This window comes from Pygocentrus nattereri, chromosome 24, assembly GCF_015220715.1.
Source record: "Pygocentrus nattereri isolate fPygNat1 chromosome 24, fPygNat1.pri, whole genome shotgun sequence".
NCBI classification, from domain to species: Eukaryota; Metazoa; Chordata; class Actinopteri; order Characiformes; family Serrasalmidae; genus Pygocentrus; species Pygocentrus nattereri.
In genome coordinates, this window is record NC_051234.1 from 15,030,014 (window position 1) to 15,051,210 (window position 21,197).

Consider the following 21,197-nt stretch of genomic DNA (forward strand, 5'->3'; position numbering starts at 1 on the left):
GCATTCATTTTTCCCCAAGATCTTGTATTGTCTTCTCCAGCACATCCAAAAGATTCTCAATGGGGTACAGTTTTGGACTCTGTGGTGGCCAGTCCATATGTGAAAATAATCCATAATCCATGGAAAATAATCCATGAGACAATGCTACCTGAACCACTCTTTCACAATTTGAGCCCAATGAATCCTGGCATCTTGGAATATGCCCATGGCATCAGGGAAGAAAAAATACATTGATGGAATAACCTGGTTGTTCACTATATTCAGGTAGTCATTCTTTGGTCACATAACCTGACCAACTGTAGCAACCTCAGATTATAGCACTGACCACACAGGCTTGTATGGTAGGCACTAGGCATGACTTCAGCCACCTTTCTACTTAACCTGATGCGCCCATCACTCTGGAACAGACCACATGACCTTCTTCCATTTTTTTTTATTGCTCCAGAGTCCAGTCTTTATACTCCTTAGCAAATTGAAGCCATTTTTGCCAGTTAGCCTTACTAATAAGTGGTTTTCTTAAGGCTATACAGCTGATTAGGGCCAATCCCTTGAGTTCCCTTCATATTGTGTATGAGGAAATGCTTTTACCTTCACTATTAAACATATCCGTGAGTTCTACTGTTGTTTTTCTATGATTTGATTTCACCAAATGTTTAAGTGGTCGCTGATCACGATCATTCAAGATGTTTTTCCAACCACATTCCTTCCTCGAAGATGATGTTTTCCCACTATCCTTCCATTTTTCAATAATGCGTTGGACAGTTCTTAAACCGATTTGAGTAGTTTCAGCAATGTCCTTAGATGTTTTCTCTGCTTGATTCATGCCAATACTTTGACCCTTCTGAAACAAATTAACATCATTTCCACAACCACAGGATGTGTCTTTCAACATGGTTGTTTAACAAATGAGAAGCTACTCACTGCATGAGTTAGGGTTAAATAACTTGTTGCCAGTTGAAACATAATCACCCATGCAGTAATTATCCAATGGGAGGCTCTTACCTATTTGCTTAGTTAAATCCAGGTGGTGATCTTTTCTTTTGGCCAGGTAGTGTATATTTTAGGGTAATCTGAGCTAGCTGGTGAATTATCAAAAAAGACATTTATCAGGGTTGCCATCAAATTTGTCTGGCTTACTCACTGGAAACAGAGCAATCGAAGTTTCAGCTTGAATTGGAGGACTGACGGAGCTCACAGTTATTTTAAAGTTGTTACATAATATTGCTTTAAAGTTAACCATGAACGCAAAGTATTTGACTGATTTTCTGCATGTTAAAGACCTTTTACTCTCATCCTTTGCCTTTGGCACTCAAGAAAAGTTCAAAAGCTTCATTTTCTTCATTACCGTTTACATAGATCACTGATCTATCTAATCAGTATATCCATTAGACAGACAGCTAGGAGAGAAAGGTGCAGTGATGAGGCTTGAATGGCACTTTATGCATTTTAACAAATTAAATACCTTTAGACTAGAGTGAGACTTGTCAGTATTCAGAAAGACAATACATTGACCTTCTAACACAGAAGCCCTTCAAACACAGAATTTTGATGGTTCACTTAACTGTGAGCACATAAAAGGAATTTAGGTAATATAATATCATTGTTGAAAACTGTGCTAAATATCGTTGTGCCTAACTGTTGTGCTCTCTACTTATGTCTTTTAACAGTGAACACCTTGATGATGAGTATGCTATCAGGTAGGTCAAAATGTATTTTCCTCTGCTTAGGCATTGAATAAATAAATTCCTACTATTTTACAAATGATTACCACATTTAACAATACCCACTATTATGTATGTTTAGAACTCTGCATAGTTGGAGTCTACTGGTATACTTACTAGGACTGCCTTGTAAGAACACTGCATGGAGATACCTGAGCATCACATCTATATGAGCTTGTTGAAAAACCTATTCCAAAAGGGCTTGGCTCGCAACCAAGATTTCAACCATCCCACAGATGCAGAGAGGTTGAGTTCAGGGCTCTGTGCAGGCCAGTGTATCTCCTTCACTCTAAAATCGTCACACCATGTTTTTATGGCCTACCATGTTGAAACAGGAAAGTGCCTGCTGCCAACTGTTGCCCAAAGTTGGAAGCATATATAATAACCTTCCATTTCATTAAATACTCCTAATATCCTTTTTCTAGACTCATTGTCCATTTTATCAGGTCTATTTACCATATATGTGCACTTTGTAGTTCTATCATTACAGATTGTAGTACATCTGTTTTGCTGCATGATTTGTTAGCCCCCTTAATTCTAGGTTAAGTTCTTAAATTCTTAAGAGCAGGTATTTTTTGGGTGGTGTATTATTCTTAGCACTCCAGTGACACTGACATGGTGTTACTGGAGTTATGCTTCAGGTCAAATTGACCAATTTCAGAGTTTAACAAAGTAATACTTTAGTGATGCTCTATATTCTGCAGTGTCTGCAGTGACATATTTGTTTCTAGCAGTATCTGAGCTCAGGACTGTCTCTTTCTCTAAGCTATTGGTAACTAGCAAAGATACTTTCTCTAGATTGACAAAGCACTTCTTGTAAGTCGCTCTGGATAAGAGCGTCTGCTAAATGCTGTAAATGTAAATGTAAAATATTCTCTATTAAGCTATATTTAGTACTTATATATTGATTTTTTATATAAATTGATTTTTTCAGTGACATATCCATGAAACCCTTTCTGCTGGGCTTAATTAGTGTAATGAAAATGTAAAGGGAAAATGACTAGTTTTATGTGTTTGCAACCTCCCCTGCATGTTAATATTACATAATGTCCTATATAGTCATACTAACATTGTGCATCTGTACTCTCTCAGAAGTTGAAAAGATAAGCAATATGAACAAAAAAATGATAGCCCAGAAGGCTCTAGAACACATCCTTAACCAGGATAGGGAAGATGAGGAAGTGCCTAAAAGTGAAAATCTTTAGATCAGTTCTGCTCATGATAAATTGTCAGATGACAAAAATATTGTCCTACAGCCATTAACTCCAAGAGAGACGTTCACATAACAAAATAGCATCAAAACAAGCATTGAGTCAGTTTGACCCAGAAACATTGCTGTTCCTTTTAGGTGAACGTAACAGGAGGGATAAACACTATGTCCACTCACTGTCCACCCTATAGACATACCTATCTTGTTGGTCTAACTTGTAGATGTAGAGTCAGGGACAATACCGCATTGGTTGCTGTGCAGTTAGTCATCCCTTAGTCCTTCATCAGTCATCACAGAATGCTGTTGGCTAGAAGTTTTAGGTTGGTGGACTACTCTTAGTACAGCAGTGGCACTGAGATGTTTAAAGACTCTAGCACCACCACATCATTGTGACTACAGATCTAGGAATGTTGCACCAGTCAAATAATACCTGCTCTGTGGTGGCCCTGCAGAGTCATGACCACTGAAGAACAAGGTAAAAGGGGACTACCAGAGTATGCAGAAAAAAACTGATGAGCTTCAGTGCACTTATATAGTAAGTGGAGCTGATGAAGTGGACAAAGAATGTAGAGACAAGGTGGTACAAAGTGGCTGGTCTGTGTAATTTTCTGAAATGTCATTGTAGCATTAGCAATACCATTTAATGAAACCAAACCTTAAAAACAGCCCCAGACCAGTGTTGACACTGTGCATTCTGTTAGGTAGTGTTCTCCTGGGATCTGCCAAACCCAGATTCGTCCATCAGACTGCCAGATAGCCAAGTGTGATTCATCACTCCAAAGAAAACATTTCCACTGCTCTAGAATCCCATAGTTGCATGCTCTGTACCACTCCATCTGGTGTAGCTTCTCAGCCAATGAATCCCATTTTATGCAGCTCCTGAAGCACAATTCTTGTGCTGAAGTCAATTTGGAACTCTTGTAAGTGAAGCAACAGGGAAAAATGTGATTTTGTGCACTACATGCCTTAGCACAGTCTGTGAGTTTGTGTGGTTTAGCACTTTGTGGCTGAGCTGTTGTTGTTTATGGACATTTCCACTTCACAATAATAGCACTTACAGTTGACTAAAGCTCAGCGGAAATTTCACAAACTGACTTGTGGCAAAGCTAGTATCCTATGACAGTTCACGAACATAAAGGAAACATATTGTAAACACATTTTCAGAAAGAAAACACAATATTATTTACATCAGAGACACCGGTATTTAAATGTTACTTTAAATGTAACAGAAATGGCCTTTGCTTGTACCTTGCTTGTGCCTGTTGACCTCATCACTCTATTTTCTCCACAGCAACAGAGGAAATTAAGCTTTTCATGCACAAGCCATGGATTCTGGAGTGTAATAAGACAGTTCTTCAGCTGGAGATGGAGAAGTGTGGTGAACGTTTTAAGACTGATATGGAGGAGGTGGACCCGCAGAACTGGTGCAATTTGACACACTTTATTGGGTAAATGTCATTGTAACCATTTTTATATTTTTACAGTATGCTAGAATGTTGCTAAAATAAAGTGAAACTACAGAGGTAATACAGCAAGGACACTGCATCACTTACAGAGCATTAGATACATATTAGATAGAAATTTGTTAAATCTTATCATTTACTGCAGCAGTATATGAGGCTTTGGAACAATCAACACTATGCTCTTTAGCACTCTGTGGCCCTGCTCTATGAGCTTGTGTAGTCTACTGCTTCATGGGTTGTTGCTTATAGACACTTCCATTTCGCAATAATAGCACTTACAGTTGACTGGGGTGGATCTTTCACAGCAGAAATTTCACAAGCTGACTTGTAGCAAAGGTACCATCATAGGACAGTGCCATTTTAAAGTCACTGAGCTTTTCAGTACAGCCTATTCTGTCAGTGTTTATCTTTTGTGATTGTATTACTTTGTGCTTGATTTTATACACCTGTTAGCAATAAGTGTGGTTGAAACATCTGAACATAATTACTAGGAGGGGTGTCCACATACTTTTGTCCATATCGTGTAGCATAGCGTAACAATTGTTATTGTGTGAGAACTGTGTATATATATATATATATATATATATATATATATATATATATATATATATATATATATATATAATTTACTGCTTATTGCTGCTGTCTGAACAAAACCTCAAAACCTTGTATCTCCAGAATAATAACTTTACATGAGAAGGAAAACACATACTTACTTTGTCCTTGTAACCAGACAATTTCAGTTTTTTTGGTCCATTCATCATGAAATCTATACACAATTTAAAGGGCAACAGGCATTTTCAAATCATGGCAAAAACTGAACAACAGCAAAAAATGAATAAGGTTTTATTCAGACAACAGTGATACATTAAAATAGCAATAATAAGGTTTAGACTACAATACAGCAAAATCACTATGGTTATTTGTTAATGAAACCCATCCTTTTAAAAGTAGCTTTTGTGTTTGTGTGTGTACCTGGTAAGCTGCCAAAGCCAAGTTGCATTAAGATAATTAATGATAAATCAGCTGCATTAACTCAAACTTACATGTCAATTTGATTGGCTCTTGTCAATACCAGAATTAAAGACACGAGCATGCTAATCACAGTCATGGTGTGTTTATGAATAGTTCTTATCTACCGTGCTGCACATTTTGTGTTGTGTAGTGCTGTTACTACCAATCTCGCCAATTATCTTGTCTTTTTTCATGCACAATCTGTATTAGTCATCTTCTATACCAGGGGTACCCAATCCTGGTTCTTGAGATCTATACCCTCCAGAGTTTAGCTCCAGGTGTAATCAAACACACAGAATCTTGGTAATGAAGGCCATCAGGGGCATATGAACATTAGATCCAGGTGTGTTGGATCTGAACTTTCCAATGTGATAGATCTCCATCGCAAGGATTGGGCATCCCCTTATAGTCTTTCATTAGCACTCTGACCATTAGACAACCACTGGCTGGCTAACAAACTATTCTCAATAAAATAGTTTAAAAATCTCATAAATTCTGCTGCAACAGCCAAAATCAATAACATAAAAGTAACAAAAGTACTAACTGTTGTAATAATGCCCTGCTAGATGTGTTTGTGTAGTGGTTTCTGCACCTTTTATCAACAGTCTGTCTGGTTGATGCTCAGCTCCCTTGCATAAGTTTTTTCTGAGTAAAAGAGAGCAGAGATGTTGCTGTTTCAGTCATATGTGTGTATCTATATTGCTTGTCATAATAATGTTATCATGTTGTTTTATTACCCACTTTTGTCTGGGACCATGTAGATACATACTCCTCATAGTCATTACTAATCGATATTACCCACTTAGCTAAATTACTAGGTCTGGCCTCAGCTGCACTTTTCTCCACGTATGTCCATAAATAATACCAAATCAATTAGAAACTCATTCATTGACAGTTCATTGTCCTTGGAGCTCATTAAGAAAGGCTATTAGGAGTGTGCCTTTTGCACAAATGGGGCTGCAAATTAAATAAACTTAACACAAAAACAGATGTTTTGAGTTCAATTAAATTTGGGTTTATTTGTATAGCACTTTTTACAATGATGTTGTCACAAAACAGCTTTACAGAAGTTTGAAAATATACAGTTACAACATATATCCCCAGGGAGCAAGCAAGAGGCGATGGTGGCAAGGGAAAACTCTCTCAGACTGAAGGAAGAAACCTTGGGAGGAACCAAAACTAACAAGGGAGACCCATTCTCATCTACATTACATTTTGCTGACGCTCTTATCCAGAGCAACGTACAATTTGATCATTTTACACAAGAAGGCCAAGGTGGTGTTAGGAGTCTTGCCCAAGGACCCTAATTGGTATAGTGTAGGGTGCTTGCCCTGGGATTGAACCCCAGTCTGCAGCATAGAAGGCAAAGGTGTTAACCACTACACTAACCAAGCACCTCTAGCCAAATAGTTTTTACAATTTAATAAACTAAATACCAAATAAAAGCTAAGAGGATCTCTGTTTGAAGTCTGGATGGTAAAGCTTTAAAAACTGCACTGGTAGAGGCAGTCTCTAACTGAGGTAGTCTCTGACTGAGTCTTTATGAAAAGTAGGAGTGAGCTGAAACAGTCTCAATGCTGGTACATCTGGATGTAACAGTGATGTAATTGAGGGTGTTGCAGTTGGCACAAATGAACAAGAGAGCGGGTTGGTGATAGGTGAGGAGGAGGCCCTGATGGTCAGTATTCCAACAGCGTTCAGCAGGACAGGAGTGCAGTCATTATCTCAGGAAGAGTAAAGAGAAAAAATTAGTTCTGCTCATAAGTATGACTGTAGGTGGTTCAATAGCACCAGCATCTCAGTTTACCATAAGCCTCTGTGTCCATGAACCCCTGTATCTCCTGCCTTTATCTAAAGGAGAAGGCTAATTATCAAAAGCTAAACTAAACAAATATGTTTTCAGTCTAGAATCTAGGTTGAGACTGTGTCAGTCCCGGACATTAACTGGGAGATTATTCCACAATTTGGGGGTTTTCTAAGAAAAAGCTGTTCCCCCCATTGAAGTCTTCTGAATTTTAGGAACCTGTAGAAAACCAGAATCATGTGATCAGGAGTAAATGTGGCGGTTCATATTGGGAAATAAGGTCTTGCAGGTACTCCAGTGTGAGACCGTGCAAAGCTTTATACGTAAATAAAAGAATTTCATAAGTAATATGGAATTTGACAGGAAGCCAGTGTAATGCTGATAAAACTGGGCTGATGTGATCAAATTTTCTGGTTTTAGTTAGTACTCTAGCTGCAGCATTCTGAACTAATTGAAGTTTATTCAGGTTCCTGCTTGAGCATCCTGACAACAATGCATTACAGTAGTCTAGCCTTGAAGTTATAAAAGCATGCACCAGTTTTTCAGTGTCATGTAGGGATAACGCATTTCTTAACTTTGAAATGTTTCGTGGGTGAAGAAATGCTGTCCTTGTAATATTACTTATGTTTTTATTAGACGTCAGATCTGAATGAATTGTCACACCAAGATGTTTAGCTACTGAACCAGGTACTACAGAGAAGTCAGCAAGATTTAACATTAAATCTGAACATTTATTATGAGCAGCCTTTGGACCAAGAAGGAAAACTTCTGTTTTATCTAGGTTTAAAAGAAGTTCTGCAGCATCCAGTGTCTTATATCTTTTACACAATCTTCTATTTTATTTCATCTGGATTTATCATCTGGTTTGGCTGAAATGTACAGTTGTGTATCATCAGCACAGCAGTGGAAACTAATTCCATGTCTATTTATAACTAAGCCTAATGGTAACATGTATAATGTGAATAACAGACGACCTAAAACAGAACCTTGTGGAACTCCATATTTCACTTTTGTATAATTAGATGATACATTACTTAATTTTATGGACTGAAACCGATCAGTAAGGTGGGATGTGAACCAGGATAATGCTATTCCTGTGATTCCAACCATGATTTCTAATCTGTCCAAGAGAATGGCGTGATCTATAGTGTCAAAAGCTGCACTTAGATTGAGTAGTACCAGCAGAGATACCTGGCCTTGATCAGAGGCAAGAAGAAGATCTAGACAACTAGAGCTGTCTCTGTGCTGTGGTGGGGCCTAAAACCAGATTTAAATTTTCGTATATGTTGTTCTTATGTAGATATTGAAACAGAACTATCTCAATATAGTTGTACTTAGGTTACACGTGGGGTGAACACTGTCCTGACCTATGAGACCAGACTTCCCCTCAAACACCAGTTGGACATCCATCAGTGTAGCGCCCAAAGCCTGCTGTAAGCTTCAGCACCCTGTCATCTTGGAATAGGGCCAGAGCATATTATGGCATCAGACATCGTAATGGCTATTTTGACCACCTCTTTAATATTACTCTTAGTGACGTCAGACTGCCACATACAAATATCATTGCCACCTACATGAACCACTATCCTCGAATATCTATTCTTTGCTAATAGCATAAGGTTGCTGCTAATGTCTGGCACCCTGGCTCCTGGTAAGCAGATAACTCTAGCTGCTGGTGCCCCTAAAGGAGTAGCTAGTTTCATGTGTTACACAAGAGAGCTTCCTATAACCAGAGCACCTCTGACAGGCTCATCGGTGGGTGTTTCACCGAGTGGAGAAAATCTGTTTGACATGTGAATACCTGGAGTATGGTGTGCTAGTGTTAGCTTTAGCATTAGCTTTAGCTTTGTTACTTTGCCGCCGGGATGTCACCCATTTGCCCTGCTATGGGGGCTCTAATGCCGGAGTCGCTGGAGCACTAACTCTCCTTGAGGCACCCGGGGTAGATAACACTGAACTCTGCTCTCCAACCCTGATTAAACTTCAGATGTGCACCTCTAACTGATTCACCTTCTCCACCAGAGTAAAAATTAACTGGCATTTCTCACAAACTGAACCACTATTGTTATCACTAGTGGTGGAAAAAGGATTATCACTATACATGCCACAATCCACAAAAGTAAAGACAGCCATAGTAGAGGATAGAGGTACTTACTTTTTCAGTGGATTTAAATATTACCACCAGCTTTTGTTGGAAAGCTACACTGTAGTCTCCACTCTCTGTAGTAGGTAACCCTGTGGAAATAGCCTGTAAGGGTCTACGGATGGTTAATATACAATAAAAACAGAGAAAACAGATTAAACAAACAGATTAAGCAAACACAGAAGCAGTATGTTTCTTGCAAACACTCAGAATGAATAGTAGCAGATCAAAGAGAAACCGATCACAGGATCCTCAATCAATCCTCAATGTGAAGTCTCATGTATAATTCCTTCCTGCCCTACATAGACAAGAAATAAATAAACATTATTCTCTATTAATTATTCTCATCTAAGATGGAGGAAATGCACACAAAGAAGACTTCAAACAAGGTAAAAGCAATAAGATAGACTAAAATACATGAACACAGAAAAATTTATTTTAGCTTAAGTACATAGCAAAAATGACCATTTTGACTTTGCTGTTTAACTACTCATAGAGAAAACTGTGAAATGTATAAATTAATACATGAGTCCAAACTAAGCTGATGGCCACTCTAGTGTAACTTATGCAGTTAGTTTCCTTATTCTTTGCTCTATCCCACTTGATTTTGCACAGTTTAAGTGGCATCTAATAGCAAATATAAAAATATAATGGTCATTGCAGTTAAGATAGATAGATAGATAGATAGATAGATAGATAGATAGATAGATAGATAGATAGATAGATGCTCATAAAACTGACATGACTAATATAGATGTTTACTAATGTAATTTAACTAGTGCTCATTGAAAGCAAATAAGTGATACTTTTTTTTTTTTACATGACTAATATAGATGTTTACTAATGTAATTTAACTAGTGCTCATTGAAAGCAAATGTATGTGTGTTGGTGTTTACACCTATATGTATATCACAACATGCATTATTTATTAACAAATTAGAGATAAACATGAAGTTCGGTTACATTTTGAAGCCAAAATGTGTTTTACTTAGAGACTGAATGACATGTAACTTCCAGTTCTTCCATTAAGAAATCTGAAGGTCTGCTCATAAGGACTTTAAGTTCAAGGCTGTGTTTGTGTGTTTTTTATGGATTAGATACAAAGTTACAGTAACTACAGTTAACTGGTGCCATCAGTAACTTATTACTTATATTAATTATTAGTAACTTACACTGCACACCCTTACGTATTTTTCATCTTCGCTGGAGACTTTAACCTCATGTCAGTGCTACCTAAATTCCACCAGCACCTTTATATTGCAAATCATGGAGTAAACATTGTTGGAATAAACAATATTAGACAGTTTACACCAATGTGTAACAAGGGTATTACATGACAAGGCAGCTTTCAGCACAGCAAAAGCCAACCTGTCCCTAGCTATCAGAAAGGCAAAGCACAATTATGCACAGATTATCCATGGAGACTTTTTAGATACTAGAGACACATGGCATATGTGGCAGGGTATTCAGACCCTCTCTGACTACAGAGTGACATCACATGTCTGTGATTGTGATGCCTTGCTCCCAAATGCAATGAACAATATCTATGCTCGGTTTAAAGCACCAAACAACCAGTCAACAAAGAAAACCAACCCTCCTCCAACTGACCATGTACTTAAGCTATCCACAGTAGATGTTAGGGCTACCCTTTTCAAAGTTAACCCCTGGAAGACTGCTGGCCTGGACAACATACCTGGCCGGGTGCTCAGGGATGTGCTGACCACCTCATGGATGTACTGACATTTTAACATTTCTCTGAATATTTCATCTTCAACATTTCTCCAAGCAGTTGTCCTGGAGTGTTTCAAAGCAACTACCATCATCCTATGCTGAAAAAAACTACTGTGTCTTGCCTCAGTGATTTCCAACCCGTGGCGCTCACACCAGTCATCATGAAGTGCTTCGAGGTTTTGGTGATGAAACACATGAAGAGCAGTCTTTCTTCCACACTGGATCCATTTCAGTTCCACGTATCACCCTAATCAGTCTACAGAGGATACTGTATTCTCTGCCATTCATCACTGTCTGACTCACCTGCACAGAAAAGACAAGAGGGGTTAAAATGTTCCTCATAGACTTGAACAACAGAGTCACACCACGTCAACTTATTGAAAGCTGAGCTTGCTGGGCCTGACGACCTCCTCATACAACTGGTGTGCACATCACTTTGGTGTGCACATCACTGATGACCTCACCTGGACACTCAACACCACCCGCCTAGCCAAGAAAGCCCAGTGGTTCTGTGAAGGATGAAGATAGCATACCTCCCCTTACATCCTCAATACTTTCTACAGGGGGGCAATAGAGAACATCCTGACCTGCTATCTCATTATCTGGTATGAGAACCACCCTGTCTTAGGTGGTGAGATTACTGAACGCACTGATGCATACAACATTCAACATGCAACTCCAACATTCACCATTACACACCGCATTACCATCACGCTTGTACTTTAAATTCTTTAAAAACAGCCCTATTTCCAAAAAAGATGAGATGCTGTGCAAAATATAAACAAAAACAGAATGCACTGATGTGCAAATCGTTTAATCCCTACATTTAATTGAAAGTAGTACAAAGACAGCATATAAAATGTTGAAACTGACAAATTATATAATTTTTTGAAACATATATGCCCATTTTGAATTTGATGCCAGCAGTATTTAAAAAAAAAAGTTCTGACAGGGGCATGTTTACCACCATGTTGCATCACCCCTCCTTTTAATAATACAGGAACTGAGGAGACCAGTTGCTGTAGGTTTGAAAGTGAAAGGTTTTCCCATTGTTGCTTGATATCGGGTCTCCTGTGTCATATTTTTCATTTCATAATGCGCCAAATTTTTTGAGTGGGTGACAGATCTGGACTGCAGGCACACTAGCTAAAGCATCTGCACTTTTTTAATACAGAGCCATGCTGTTGTAATACGTACAGAATGTTTGGTATTGTCATGCTGAAATAAGCAAGGCCTTCCCTGAAAAAGACTTTGTCTGGATGATGGCATATGTTGCCACAAAACCTGTATATATTGTTAAGCATTTATGGTACCTGTGCCATGTGTGCAATTTTCTATTTTGTACTGGTTTCTTCTTTGCCCGGTAGAGTTTTAACTTGCATTTGTGGATGCAGTGACAAACTGCGTTCATAGACAATAGTATTCGGAAATGTTCATGAACCCATGCAGTGAGTTTCACTACAGAATCTTGTCTGTTTTAGAGCAGTGCTGCCCGAGGGCCTGAATATAACAAGCAGTCAATATTGGTTTTTCGGCTTTGTTTCTTGCATTCACATCTCTTTATATTTTAATTAAAATGATGTACCACAGATAATAAAATTCCCAATTTGTTTGGTATTTTACTTTGAAAATCATTCTTTTTGAATTGCTGCACTATTTGCCTACAGAGTCTTTCACGGTGTGATTAAATCCTCTCCGTGTTCTTTTCAAGGCCTCTCTGGGATGCTCTTTTTATACCTAATAAAGTTATTGACTTACGAGTCTTGTTGCCCCTGTCCCAACGTTTTTGAAACATATTGCTGGTATCAAATTCAAAATGGTCATATATTCAAATGAAACGTACTTCTAGTTATACCTGTAATATTTGTAACTCTGCACATGGTACATTTATGCATATGTTCTGGGAATATTCTAAAGTAGCATATCTAACAGTAGATATATTATCTAAAGTGCTTGATTTCAGTATTTCACTGTCACCATATTTATGTCTTTTAAATTTGTGTATTCCTAAAAATGTATGTCATCATCCTGCCTTCCCCTCCCACTTAACGTTCGACACCCTTGTTATAAAACATAATGAAAAATGCAATAAAAAGTTGATCATAAAAAAGGGCATATATTTAAAAAAGAATAATAGAATTTCTCAGTTTGACATATTTTTTGTGTACTACTTTCAATTAAGTATAGGTTGTAAATGATTTGCAGATCATTAGATTCCATTTTTATTTAACTTTTGCCTAACTTAACTTTTTTGGAAACAGGGTTGTATTTTAATTTTTGCTATGAGAAGTATATGTATATGTTGTATACGCTGTTGTGTGTTGCACCATGGGGCCTGAAGAACACTATTTCATTCCAATGTATGTAAGTTATTTGGAGGAATGACCATAAAAACTCATTTACTTGATTTGACCAGTGCTTACAGCAAGTGTGCAGTTTAACTAAGACCCAGTAGGTTAAGGAATATTAATAACCTGTGAATACCTATGTTTAAATTGGTACTTATGCACCTACAGATTAGAGTCATGAACAGTGGTGTCTCTGGCACAGAAAGGCTGGTGGGGCACAAAAACTCACGTTCGTCAAGGAAACTACACACAAATCCTATCCAAAGCTAAATGCACTCCATAAAGGAAATCACAAATTGAAATAACATGGTGCAGGAGTTAGTGGAAGTGGAGAATATGAGTGATATGATAACAACATTAGACCTCACAAAATCAAAGTTATACAGCTTCGCATTACAAATTCAATGTTATCTTGCACTTGTAGTATACGATTATTGTGGGCTGCAACTGCATATCAAAGGAACATATCAGATCTGGGAAACATGCTTTCCAGGTGTTAGGAATAACACGCCTTGTAATAAAGCAGAGTGACCGGTGGGTGATGTTCGCTGCTCGAAAGGGAAAGACGCATGGCGATCTTTCATCTGGGCAAACTTGTCAAAAACGTTTCTTTCAAAGTCTAACCAATCCATGAATCAGTTTAAGTGATAGCATAGCAAGGGCAGGCCAGGAAAGCAGAAGAGTGTTTTTAAGTCTAGACTTGCAATTAGCACAATTATCCATATGTTTCTCTTGAACTACTCTGGATTGAAGGAGGAGTTTTTGTCCTTTCCAGACTGAATGATGTTGAAATCCTCTGTTAGAAATTCAGCTTTCAGGAATCAGAAGTCAGGAGACCTTCAGCGTAGACTTGATTTTATTGACACACAGGAAATGTGGGCACAGCTTAGTGGATCGCAGTCAGTCTATCACAGCCAGTCTGACTAGGGATATATTAGGAGAACCTTATAAACACTGGAGGTTGTGGGAGGAGGATAAAGGTGTGGAAAAGGAGTTTTAGGGGGGGTAAGCAAGGGGGATGAGGGTGATAAGAAGAGGGGGTAAAGCAAGGGAATGCGAGGGGGATGAGGGTGATAGGAAGAGGGGGTTAAACAGGGGGATGGTGATTACCCTATCAAAAGGACAGAGGTGCCGACTCCCTGCAAGGATGGCGAACATCAACACTCCTTGATGGTTGCCACCCTGGAGGGTTATATTGCTGACCATATGGTCAGCAATCAAAGGGCCAAACCAACAATGCAGGGAGTTGACCACCTTAGATCAGCAGATAGAAGCTTAATTTCTCTCAATTCCCCCTTTGATTCTCCTTAATGGAGAATCACAAAATTATGTTATGACTACAAGTCTTTATTAGTGCAGAAGTGCCAAAAACATATGGTGTCTTCAGGTAGAGCTGGTCTATGATGGATGCAGGTCAGGGAGCTTGGATGATTTGCTTCTGCATGATGGAACGTCAGGTCTTCTGTGGGCATGCGTGTGCAATCCCATGCATTTGAACCATAGATCATGGTTATGATCATGCACAGTGTTTGGATTTGTGATGTATTCATGTTGTCCTGGTGAACTTGACAGCGTCTGTTGCTTGGTAGGTCGTCCTCAAGGTCTCGTCCTCGTCTCCAATCAGCTGCGCAGATTTTCTTGAGATGCACGTTTCTTGAAGAAGTCCATGCAGTGTTCTGAGTGGATGGGGACACCGTCTCCGCTGTGTGGTTCTATAGAATACACAAAAGGAACATACGCAGTGAACTGTTCATCAGCAAAATTTGAAGATTTTCATTCAGTGATTGTCATGCAGCTCCCCACTATCTGTCCCTCAGAAAAGGCTGTTATGGTGATACACAGTGTTGTGGAGTCTTCGCCTCAAGGGTAACCCCCATGATAATAGAAATCATAGTTCTTCCTTGAGGCTCTGTACATCACCCACCTCCTCTTTTACTGGCCCTTAAAGTCACTTTTGAGGAGCAGGCACAACCTTACAATGAGAAACATGAATCCATGTTTTCTTTCCTTCAAATTTCACTGCTGAGTTAGTAATCAAAAGAACCTGATATGGGCCATCCCATCTGGGTTCTAGAGATTGTCTGTCATGTTTCCTCACCATGACCCATTGACCTGGAATTATTGTATGGCCACCTTCAGCTGGTTTGCTCCAAGCGCTATTGACCTGACTCTGAGCTGCCTGTACTGCTTGTGTTAGTGTTTGGCAATAATTAAGAAGTGCATCTGACAGTAAATGCACATCTGCTTTGCGGAGATCAATCACCCCTGGAACCAGCATTGGTCTACCTGTCACAACTTCATAAGGACTAAGCCCAACCGTTTTGTTGCCAGTTGCCCTTATACTGCAAAGTACCGCTGGCAAGGCTGCAGGCCATTTGACACCCTGACTGTGGAGTTTAGTCAGTCGTTCCTTGATGACACGGTTTACACGCTCTACCTGTCCTGAAGCTTGTGGTCTGTATGGACAGTGAAGTTTCCAGTTCACCTTCAGAAGTTTACAGACAGCCTGCACTACCTGTCCAGTGAAGTGAGTGCCTTGATCTGACTCAATTTGCTCAGGAAGACCCCACCTAGGAATAAAATCCTGCACTAACATTTTAGCAGTGTGTGCAGCAGTGCCCTTGGAAGTTGGATAACATTCAATCCAGCGAGAAAATTTATCCACTATGACCAAAACATCTTGTTTTCCCTCGCATTTAGGCAGTGTGATGTAATCTACCTGTAAATGGCGAAATGGACCTGGAGGCGCTACTGTTTTAGTAGCCGGACTGCGCATCTGAGGAACAACATTGACTTGGTTACAAGCAACACAATTTTGAACAACTGCTTTAGCCTGTTCCCTGAACTTAGGATTCCACCAGGAATGTGAAAACTGATTTACCATCTTTTCCACTCCAATGTGACCTAAAGAATGTATCTGTGTAGCTAAGTAAGGGAGTAGTGACTCAGGTGCAACTAATTTTCCCCCTTTGGTCCAGACACCATCTGGAGCAATTTTTGCACCTGAGTCCAGCCATGTCCAGAGTTCCCAGTTTGGGGAATCGGACTGTAGCTTGTGAATAGAAGAAATGTCATTAGTATTACACTCTGTATTAGTGAGGGATGCAATACTAGCTGGTGGTAAAAAATATGCCCTTTTAGCCACTTCATCTGCAATTCTATTGCCTTGTGCTTCAACAGAATTACCACCTGTGTGCGCTTTGACTTTCACGACGGCTAGATCTGCGGGTAACTTGACAGCTTCCAAAAGACCATGTACTAAGTCAGCATTTTTAACTGGAGTGCCAGCAGCTGTGAAAAAACCTCTATGACTCCACAGATGTGCAAAGTCATGCACAACACCGAAGGTATATCTTGAATCAGTAAAAATTGTGGCACATTTACCTGATGCAAGTTTACATGCTTCAGTTAGGGCCACCAACTCAGCCTGCTGGGCTGAGTAGGAAGGAGGAAGACTACCACTGGCCAAAGTTTGAAGACTGTCAGTCACCGCCCATCCAGATCTACGCTGACCATCAGTGTAAGTTGAGGAACCATCAGTAAAAAGAATCAAATCTGGATTATCAAGAGGGACATCTTTAACAACAGGATGAGAACTGGATAATTCAATGCAATCATGATCACCCCCTTCCTCATAAGCATCAGTCAATGAGGACATCATAAAGGAGGAAGGGTTGTTCATTGGTGCGTTCTGAATCACCACATTAGGAGCTGTCAAAACAGCAAGCCAGTTGCCCCATCTAGAAGCTGTCACTGACAACACGCGGCCATTGTTGAGTAAGGCTGACACAGAATGAGGACATTTGACTGTGACTATTTGCTCTAGCGTCCGTGGCGCAAATGCTAACAGTGCCAGATATGTAGCCTGTACTGCTCTTAAACATGGACCCATACCATGAGCCACCGTGTCTAATTTAGCTGAATGATAAGCTACTGGACGCTGCATACCACCATGTTCCTGAGTCAGACAGGACGTCATAAAACCACAATCTTCATGCACAAAGACAGTGAAAGGCTTGTTTGAATCACAAAGGCCAAGAGCTGGTGCAGAAATCAAGGCTGATTTCAACTTTGCAAAAGCAGTGGTTGTGTTATCTGTGTGTACAAGAGGGTCATGTTGTCCAGGTTTACCTTTAAGCAGATCGTATAGTGGTTGTGAAATTGCAGCATAAGAATCTATCCAAGGTCTGCAGTAGTTGCAGAGGCCTAAGAAAGCTCGCAACTTGTGTACTGTGGTTGGCAACGACAGTGCATTAATTGCTGAGCTTCTAGCAGGCAAAATTCCTCTAGAACCCTGGGTAACCCATTGCCCCAAATATTGTACACCAGGACAACACAACTGAGCTTTGTCACGACTGGCCTTGTGTCCCTTGCTAACCAAAAATTCAAGAAGCGCCTTCAAGTCTTTGTCATGCGTTTCCTCAGTCTCACTACTCAACAAGACATCATCAACATACTGAATAACAACAGAGGACTGCAAAATGTGCTCAGCCTGGGAGAGGTGTTTTCTGAGTGCTTGATGGTAAATAGTTGGACTGTTATGAAAACCCTGAGGCAGCCGTGTCCATTGGTATTGCACATCCCCCACAGTGAAAGCAAGCCAAGGCTGGCTTTGTGATGCTAATGGAACAGACCAAAAACCATTAGCCATATCAACCACAGAAAAAACACTGTGTGTTGTAGGGATACCATCAAAGATGGTGGATGGGTCAGCCACCAATGGAGTTAGCTTGTCAATATGCTGATTAGCCACCCTATAATCTACTGTTAGCCGCCAAGTTCCATTAGCTTTGCGAACTGGCCATACAGGACTGTTGGATACACTGTGTGTTTTGACCAAGATACCTCTTTTCTCAAGCTGATCTATGATTGGTCTAATACCCTGTAAGGCCTCTTTGTTGATAGGATACAACTGGTTCCATTTCTAAAAGGCCACAGTCATCCTTATCATCTGACCAAATAGGGTGATTAGCCAAATCAGATTGTTTCAAAGAGGCAATGTTCCAAACACATGAATCAGCATTAATAGACAAAGAACAGTTCAATTTTCTCAGAAAATCCATCCCAAGAATATTCTCAACCTTTCCCACCCAAAATTGCCATGAAATGGTTTTAGGTCCTAGATTAACATCTATGGGTGTAGATAAAGTTAAGGATATTCCGGCATTACCCAGTCCCTCAGCAGTGATGTGTCTGTCTGTTAATGATACTCCTAAAGATGCACAAACAATATCAGAAAGTGTAGTAACCTGAGCCCCTGTGTCTACAAGAAATGAAAAATCCTGTCCCCTAATTTGTACATCAGCAAAAAGGCGATTCTCTAAAACTCTACTGATGGCACACAGATGGGCAGAAGTGGCTGGGCAAATTAGTTTAAAGCCGGGGCAGACGGAGACGTTGACACCTCTGTATATCCCTGCACTGCCTTAATTAACATAGAGAGTTGGTCATGTGAAAGACCCTGGAAAGACTTCCCTATTGTATCATCCTGCGGAAATCCCTCAGAGGATCTTCCAGCAGTGTTTTCCCTCATCTTTGGATACCTTCTAGAATTGTCTGCCTGTTTCTTATGACAATCCCTTGCAAAATGACCAGTTCTATGACAATAATGGCACTCCTTTTTCTGGTTAGTGACCCTGTGATTGGCACTTGAGTTGAAGCCTTTGTCTGTTAGGACATGTACAGATGCTGAAACATGGCTTGGCTCCAGATCAAGATCCAATCTGTCCAGTTCACTTTTAAGCTCACCCCATTTAACCTTACGCCAGTTTGGAACAGCTGTCACTAGAGCCTGTCTAAGGTCTGGTTGCAGTGAGTCAACCAGTTGTCCAAAGTGTGGACCCTCAGTGGTGCAATCAATACTATCGTTGTTGTAAGTATCAATGCCACAATGACGAAGAAAAACTCTTTCAAACCGGTCACAATATTCTGCAGCTGATTCTCCTTTTCTCTGTTTACAGTTACTTATCTGCCCCCAATCAGTGGTCTTACGACATTTGTGGCTAATCCACTCTTTGAAAGCTTCCCACCCTTTATTAATGTCTTGGCCATTATCACCCAAACCATCTAACACTTTACTGGCAAGCTTCCTGCTATCAGTCATGTTAAGAACTTGGCTTGCTATTGCCACAGCGTCATTGGGATGCAATGAATAAAGGTTTTTCTTTTTCTCAATAAGGTCAATGAAGTCAAGGCCCATTACCCTTGGATGTTTAAATTCCTTGGACAGTCTATCCAATGTGGCGGCATCCAAAGGAATGTGGCCAATCTGTACCCTTGTTTCCTTGACTTCACCACCCCTATTGAGGACCTCAGCAGATCTGATTGTTACAGGTCTCATTTGAAATACTTTACTCTGAGTAGATTCAGAATCTTCATCAGAGAGTGAGCAGAATGCGCCCATGTCCGGGTACAGCCCATGCAACATTGGAGGATTTTCATCCTCTGTGTAGCATGGCTGACCTGGTTGACCGTGGCACTTAGGTTTGCAGTTAGCATGTAACTGTTCAACCTCAGTCAGTGATTGTTGAAGCTTTTTGCATGTTCTTTGGGCATTCAGTGAAGCTGTTTTGTGCTTTTTACTTTCAGTAGTCAACTCTAGGATCTTCCCCTCAGCCTCTGCTAACTTATCCTCCATATGCCTAAGTTTATACCCCCAGTATTGTTCCAGCACAAAAAGACATTCCTTCACAGAATCATGCTTAATCCCATAGCCCAAAGCTGTTTTGCATTCTGTAGGAGACCACAATCTATCAGTAGGAAAACCTTTGGAAGAAAAGTACTCTGACCTTTTTTTCTTATTAACATGTTTTTTGACTATGTTCTCCATTACCATTTCAAATTCAGAGTCAGTCCACTGCGGCATTTCAGTCCCACCCCTAACTAGTGTGCTCTTTTTATAGTTAAGAGGTTTCCAGGAATCTTTAAAATTTTTCTGAGCATTTTGGCCTTTGGAAATTATGGTGAGGTGACTAGTGACGAGACAATCAACTAAACAAACAAGCAAACAAACAAACAAGTATACTTCCCTTGAAACAAAGGGTATAACAGCCACAAAAAACACTAGGTTTCTTTATCAGTGACAACAGGTAAAACTTCCCTTGAAACAAAGGGTATAACAGCCACAAAAAACACTAGGTTTCTTTATCAGTGACAACAGGTAAAACTTCCCTTGAAACAAAGGGTATAACAGCCACAAAAAACACTAGGTTTCTTTATCAGTGACAAATAAACTTCCCTTGAAACAAAGGGTATAACAGCCACAAAAAAACTAGGTTTCTTTATCAGTGACAACCGGTAAAACTTCTCTTGAAACAAAGGGTATAACAGCCACAAAAAACACTAGGTTTCTTTATCAGTGACAAATAAACTTTACTGACTTCTCCGTGTTATAAAACCAGAATTTCTCTTTGGTTCGAAATGGCGTTTACTCACCAAGCAGGTTTCAGTATGCCATCCGGGTCACGGCACCAAGTTGTTAGAAATTCAGCTTTCAGGAATCAGAAGTCAGGAGACCTTCAGCGTAGACTTGATTTTATTGACACACAGGAAATGTGGGCACAGCTTAGTCTATCGCAGGATCGCAGTCAGTCTATCACAGCCAGTCTGACTAGGGATATATTAGGAGAACCTTATAAACACTGGAGGTTGTGGGAGGAGGATAAAGGTGTGGAAAAGGAGTTTTAGGGGGGGTAAGCAAGGGGGATGAGGGTGATAAGAAGAGGGGGGTTAAGCAAGGGAATGCGAGGGGGATGAGGGTGATA

General features: G+C 39.9%; 1 protein-coding gene across 4 annotated transcripts in view; it reads left to right on the forward strand.

The window, feature by feature from the left end:
- LOC108414855 (receptor activity-modifying protein 3-like) overlaps positions 1–21,197 on the forward strand; it is a 50,207-nt gene that overhangs the window by 25,585 nt on the left and 3,425 nt on the right. For 2 of the 4 annotated variants that reach the window (XM_037534180.1, XM_037534181.1), the window contains exons 2-4: positions 1,668–1,697; positions 1,804–1,990; positions 4,223–4,379. In XM_037534180.1, coding sequence (XP_037390077.1) covers positions 1,864–1,990; positions 4,223–4,379 — 284 coding nt within the window. In that variant the 5' untranslated portion in view covers positions 1,668–1,697; positions 1,804–1,863. The remainder of the gene's footprint in view (positions 1–1,667; positions 1,698–1,803; positions 1,991–4,222; positions 4,380–21,197) is intronic. The other 2 variants (XM_017687761.2, XM_017687762.2) reach the window with 1 other exon arrangement.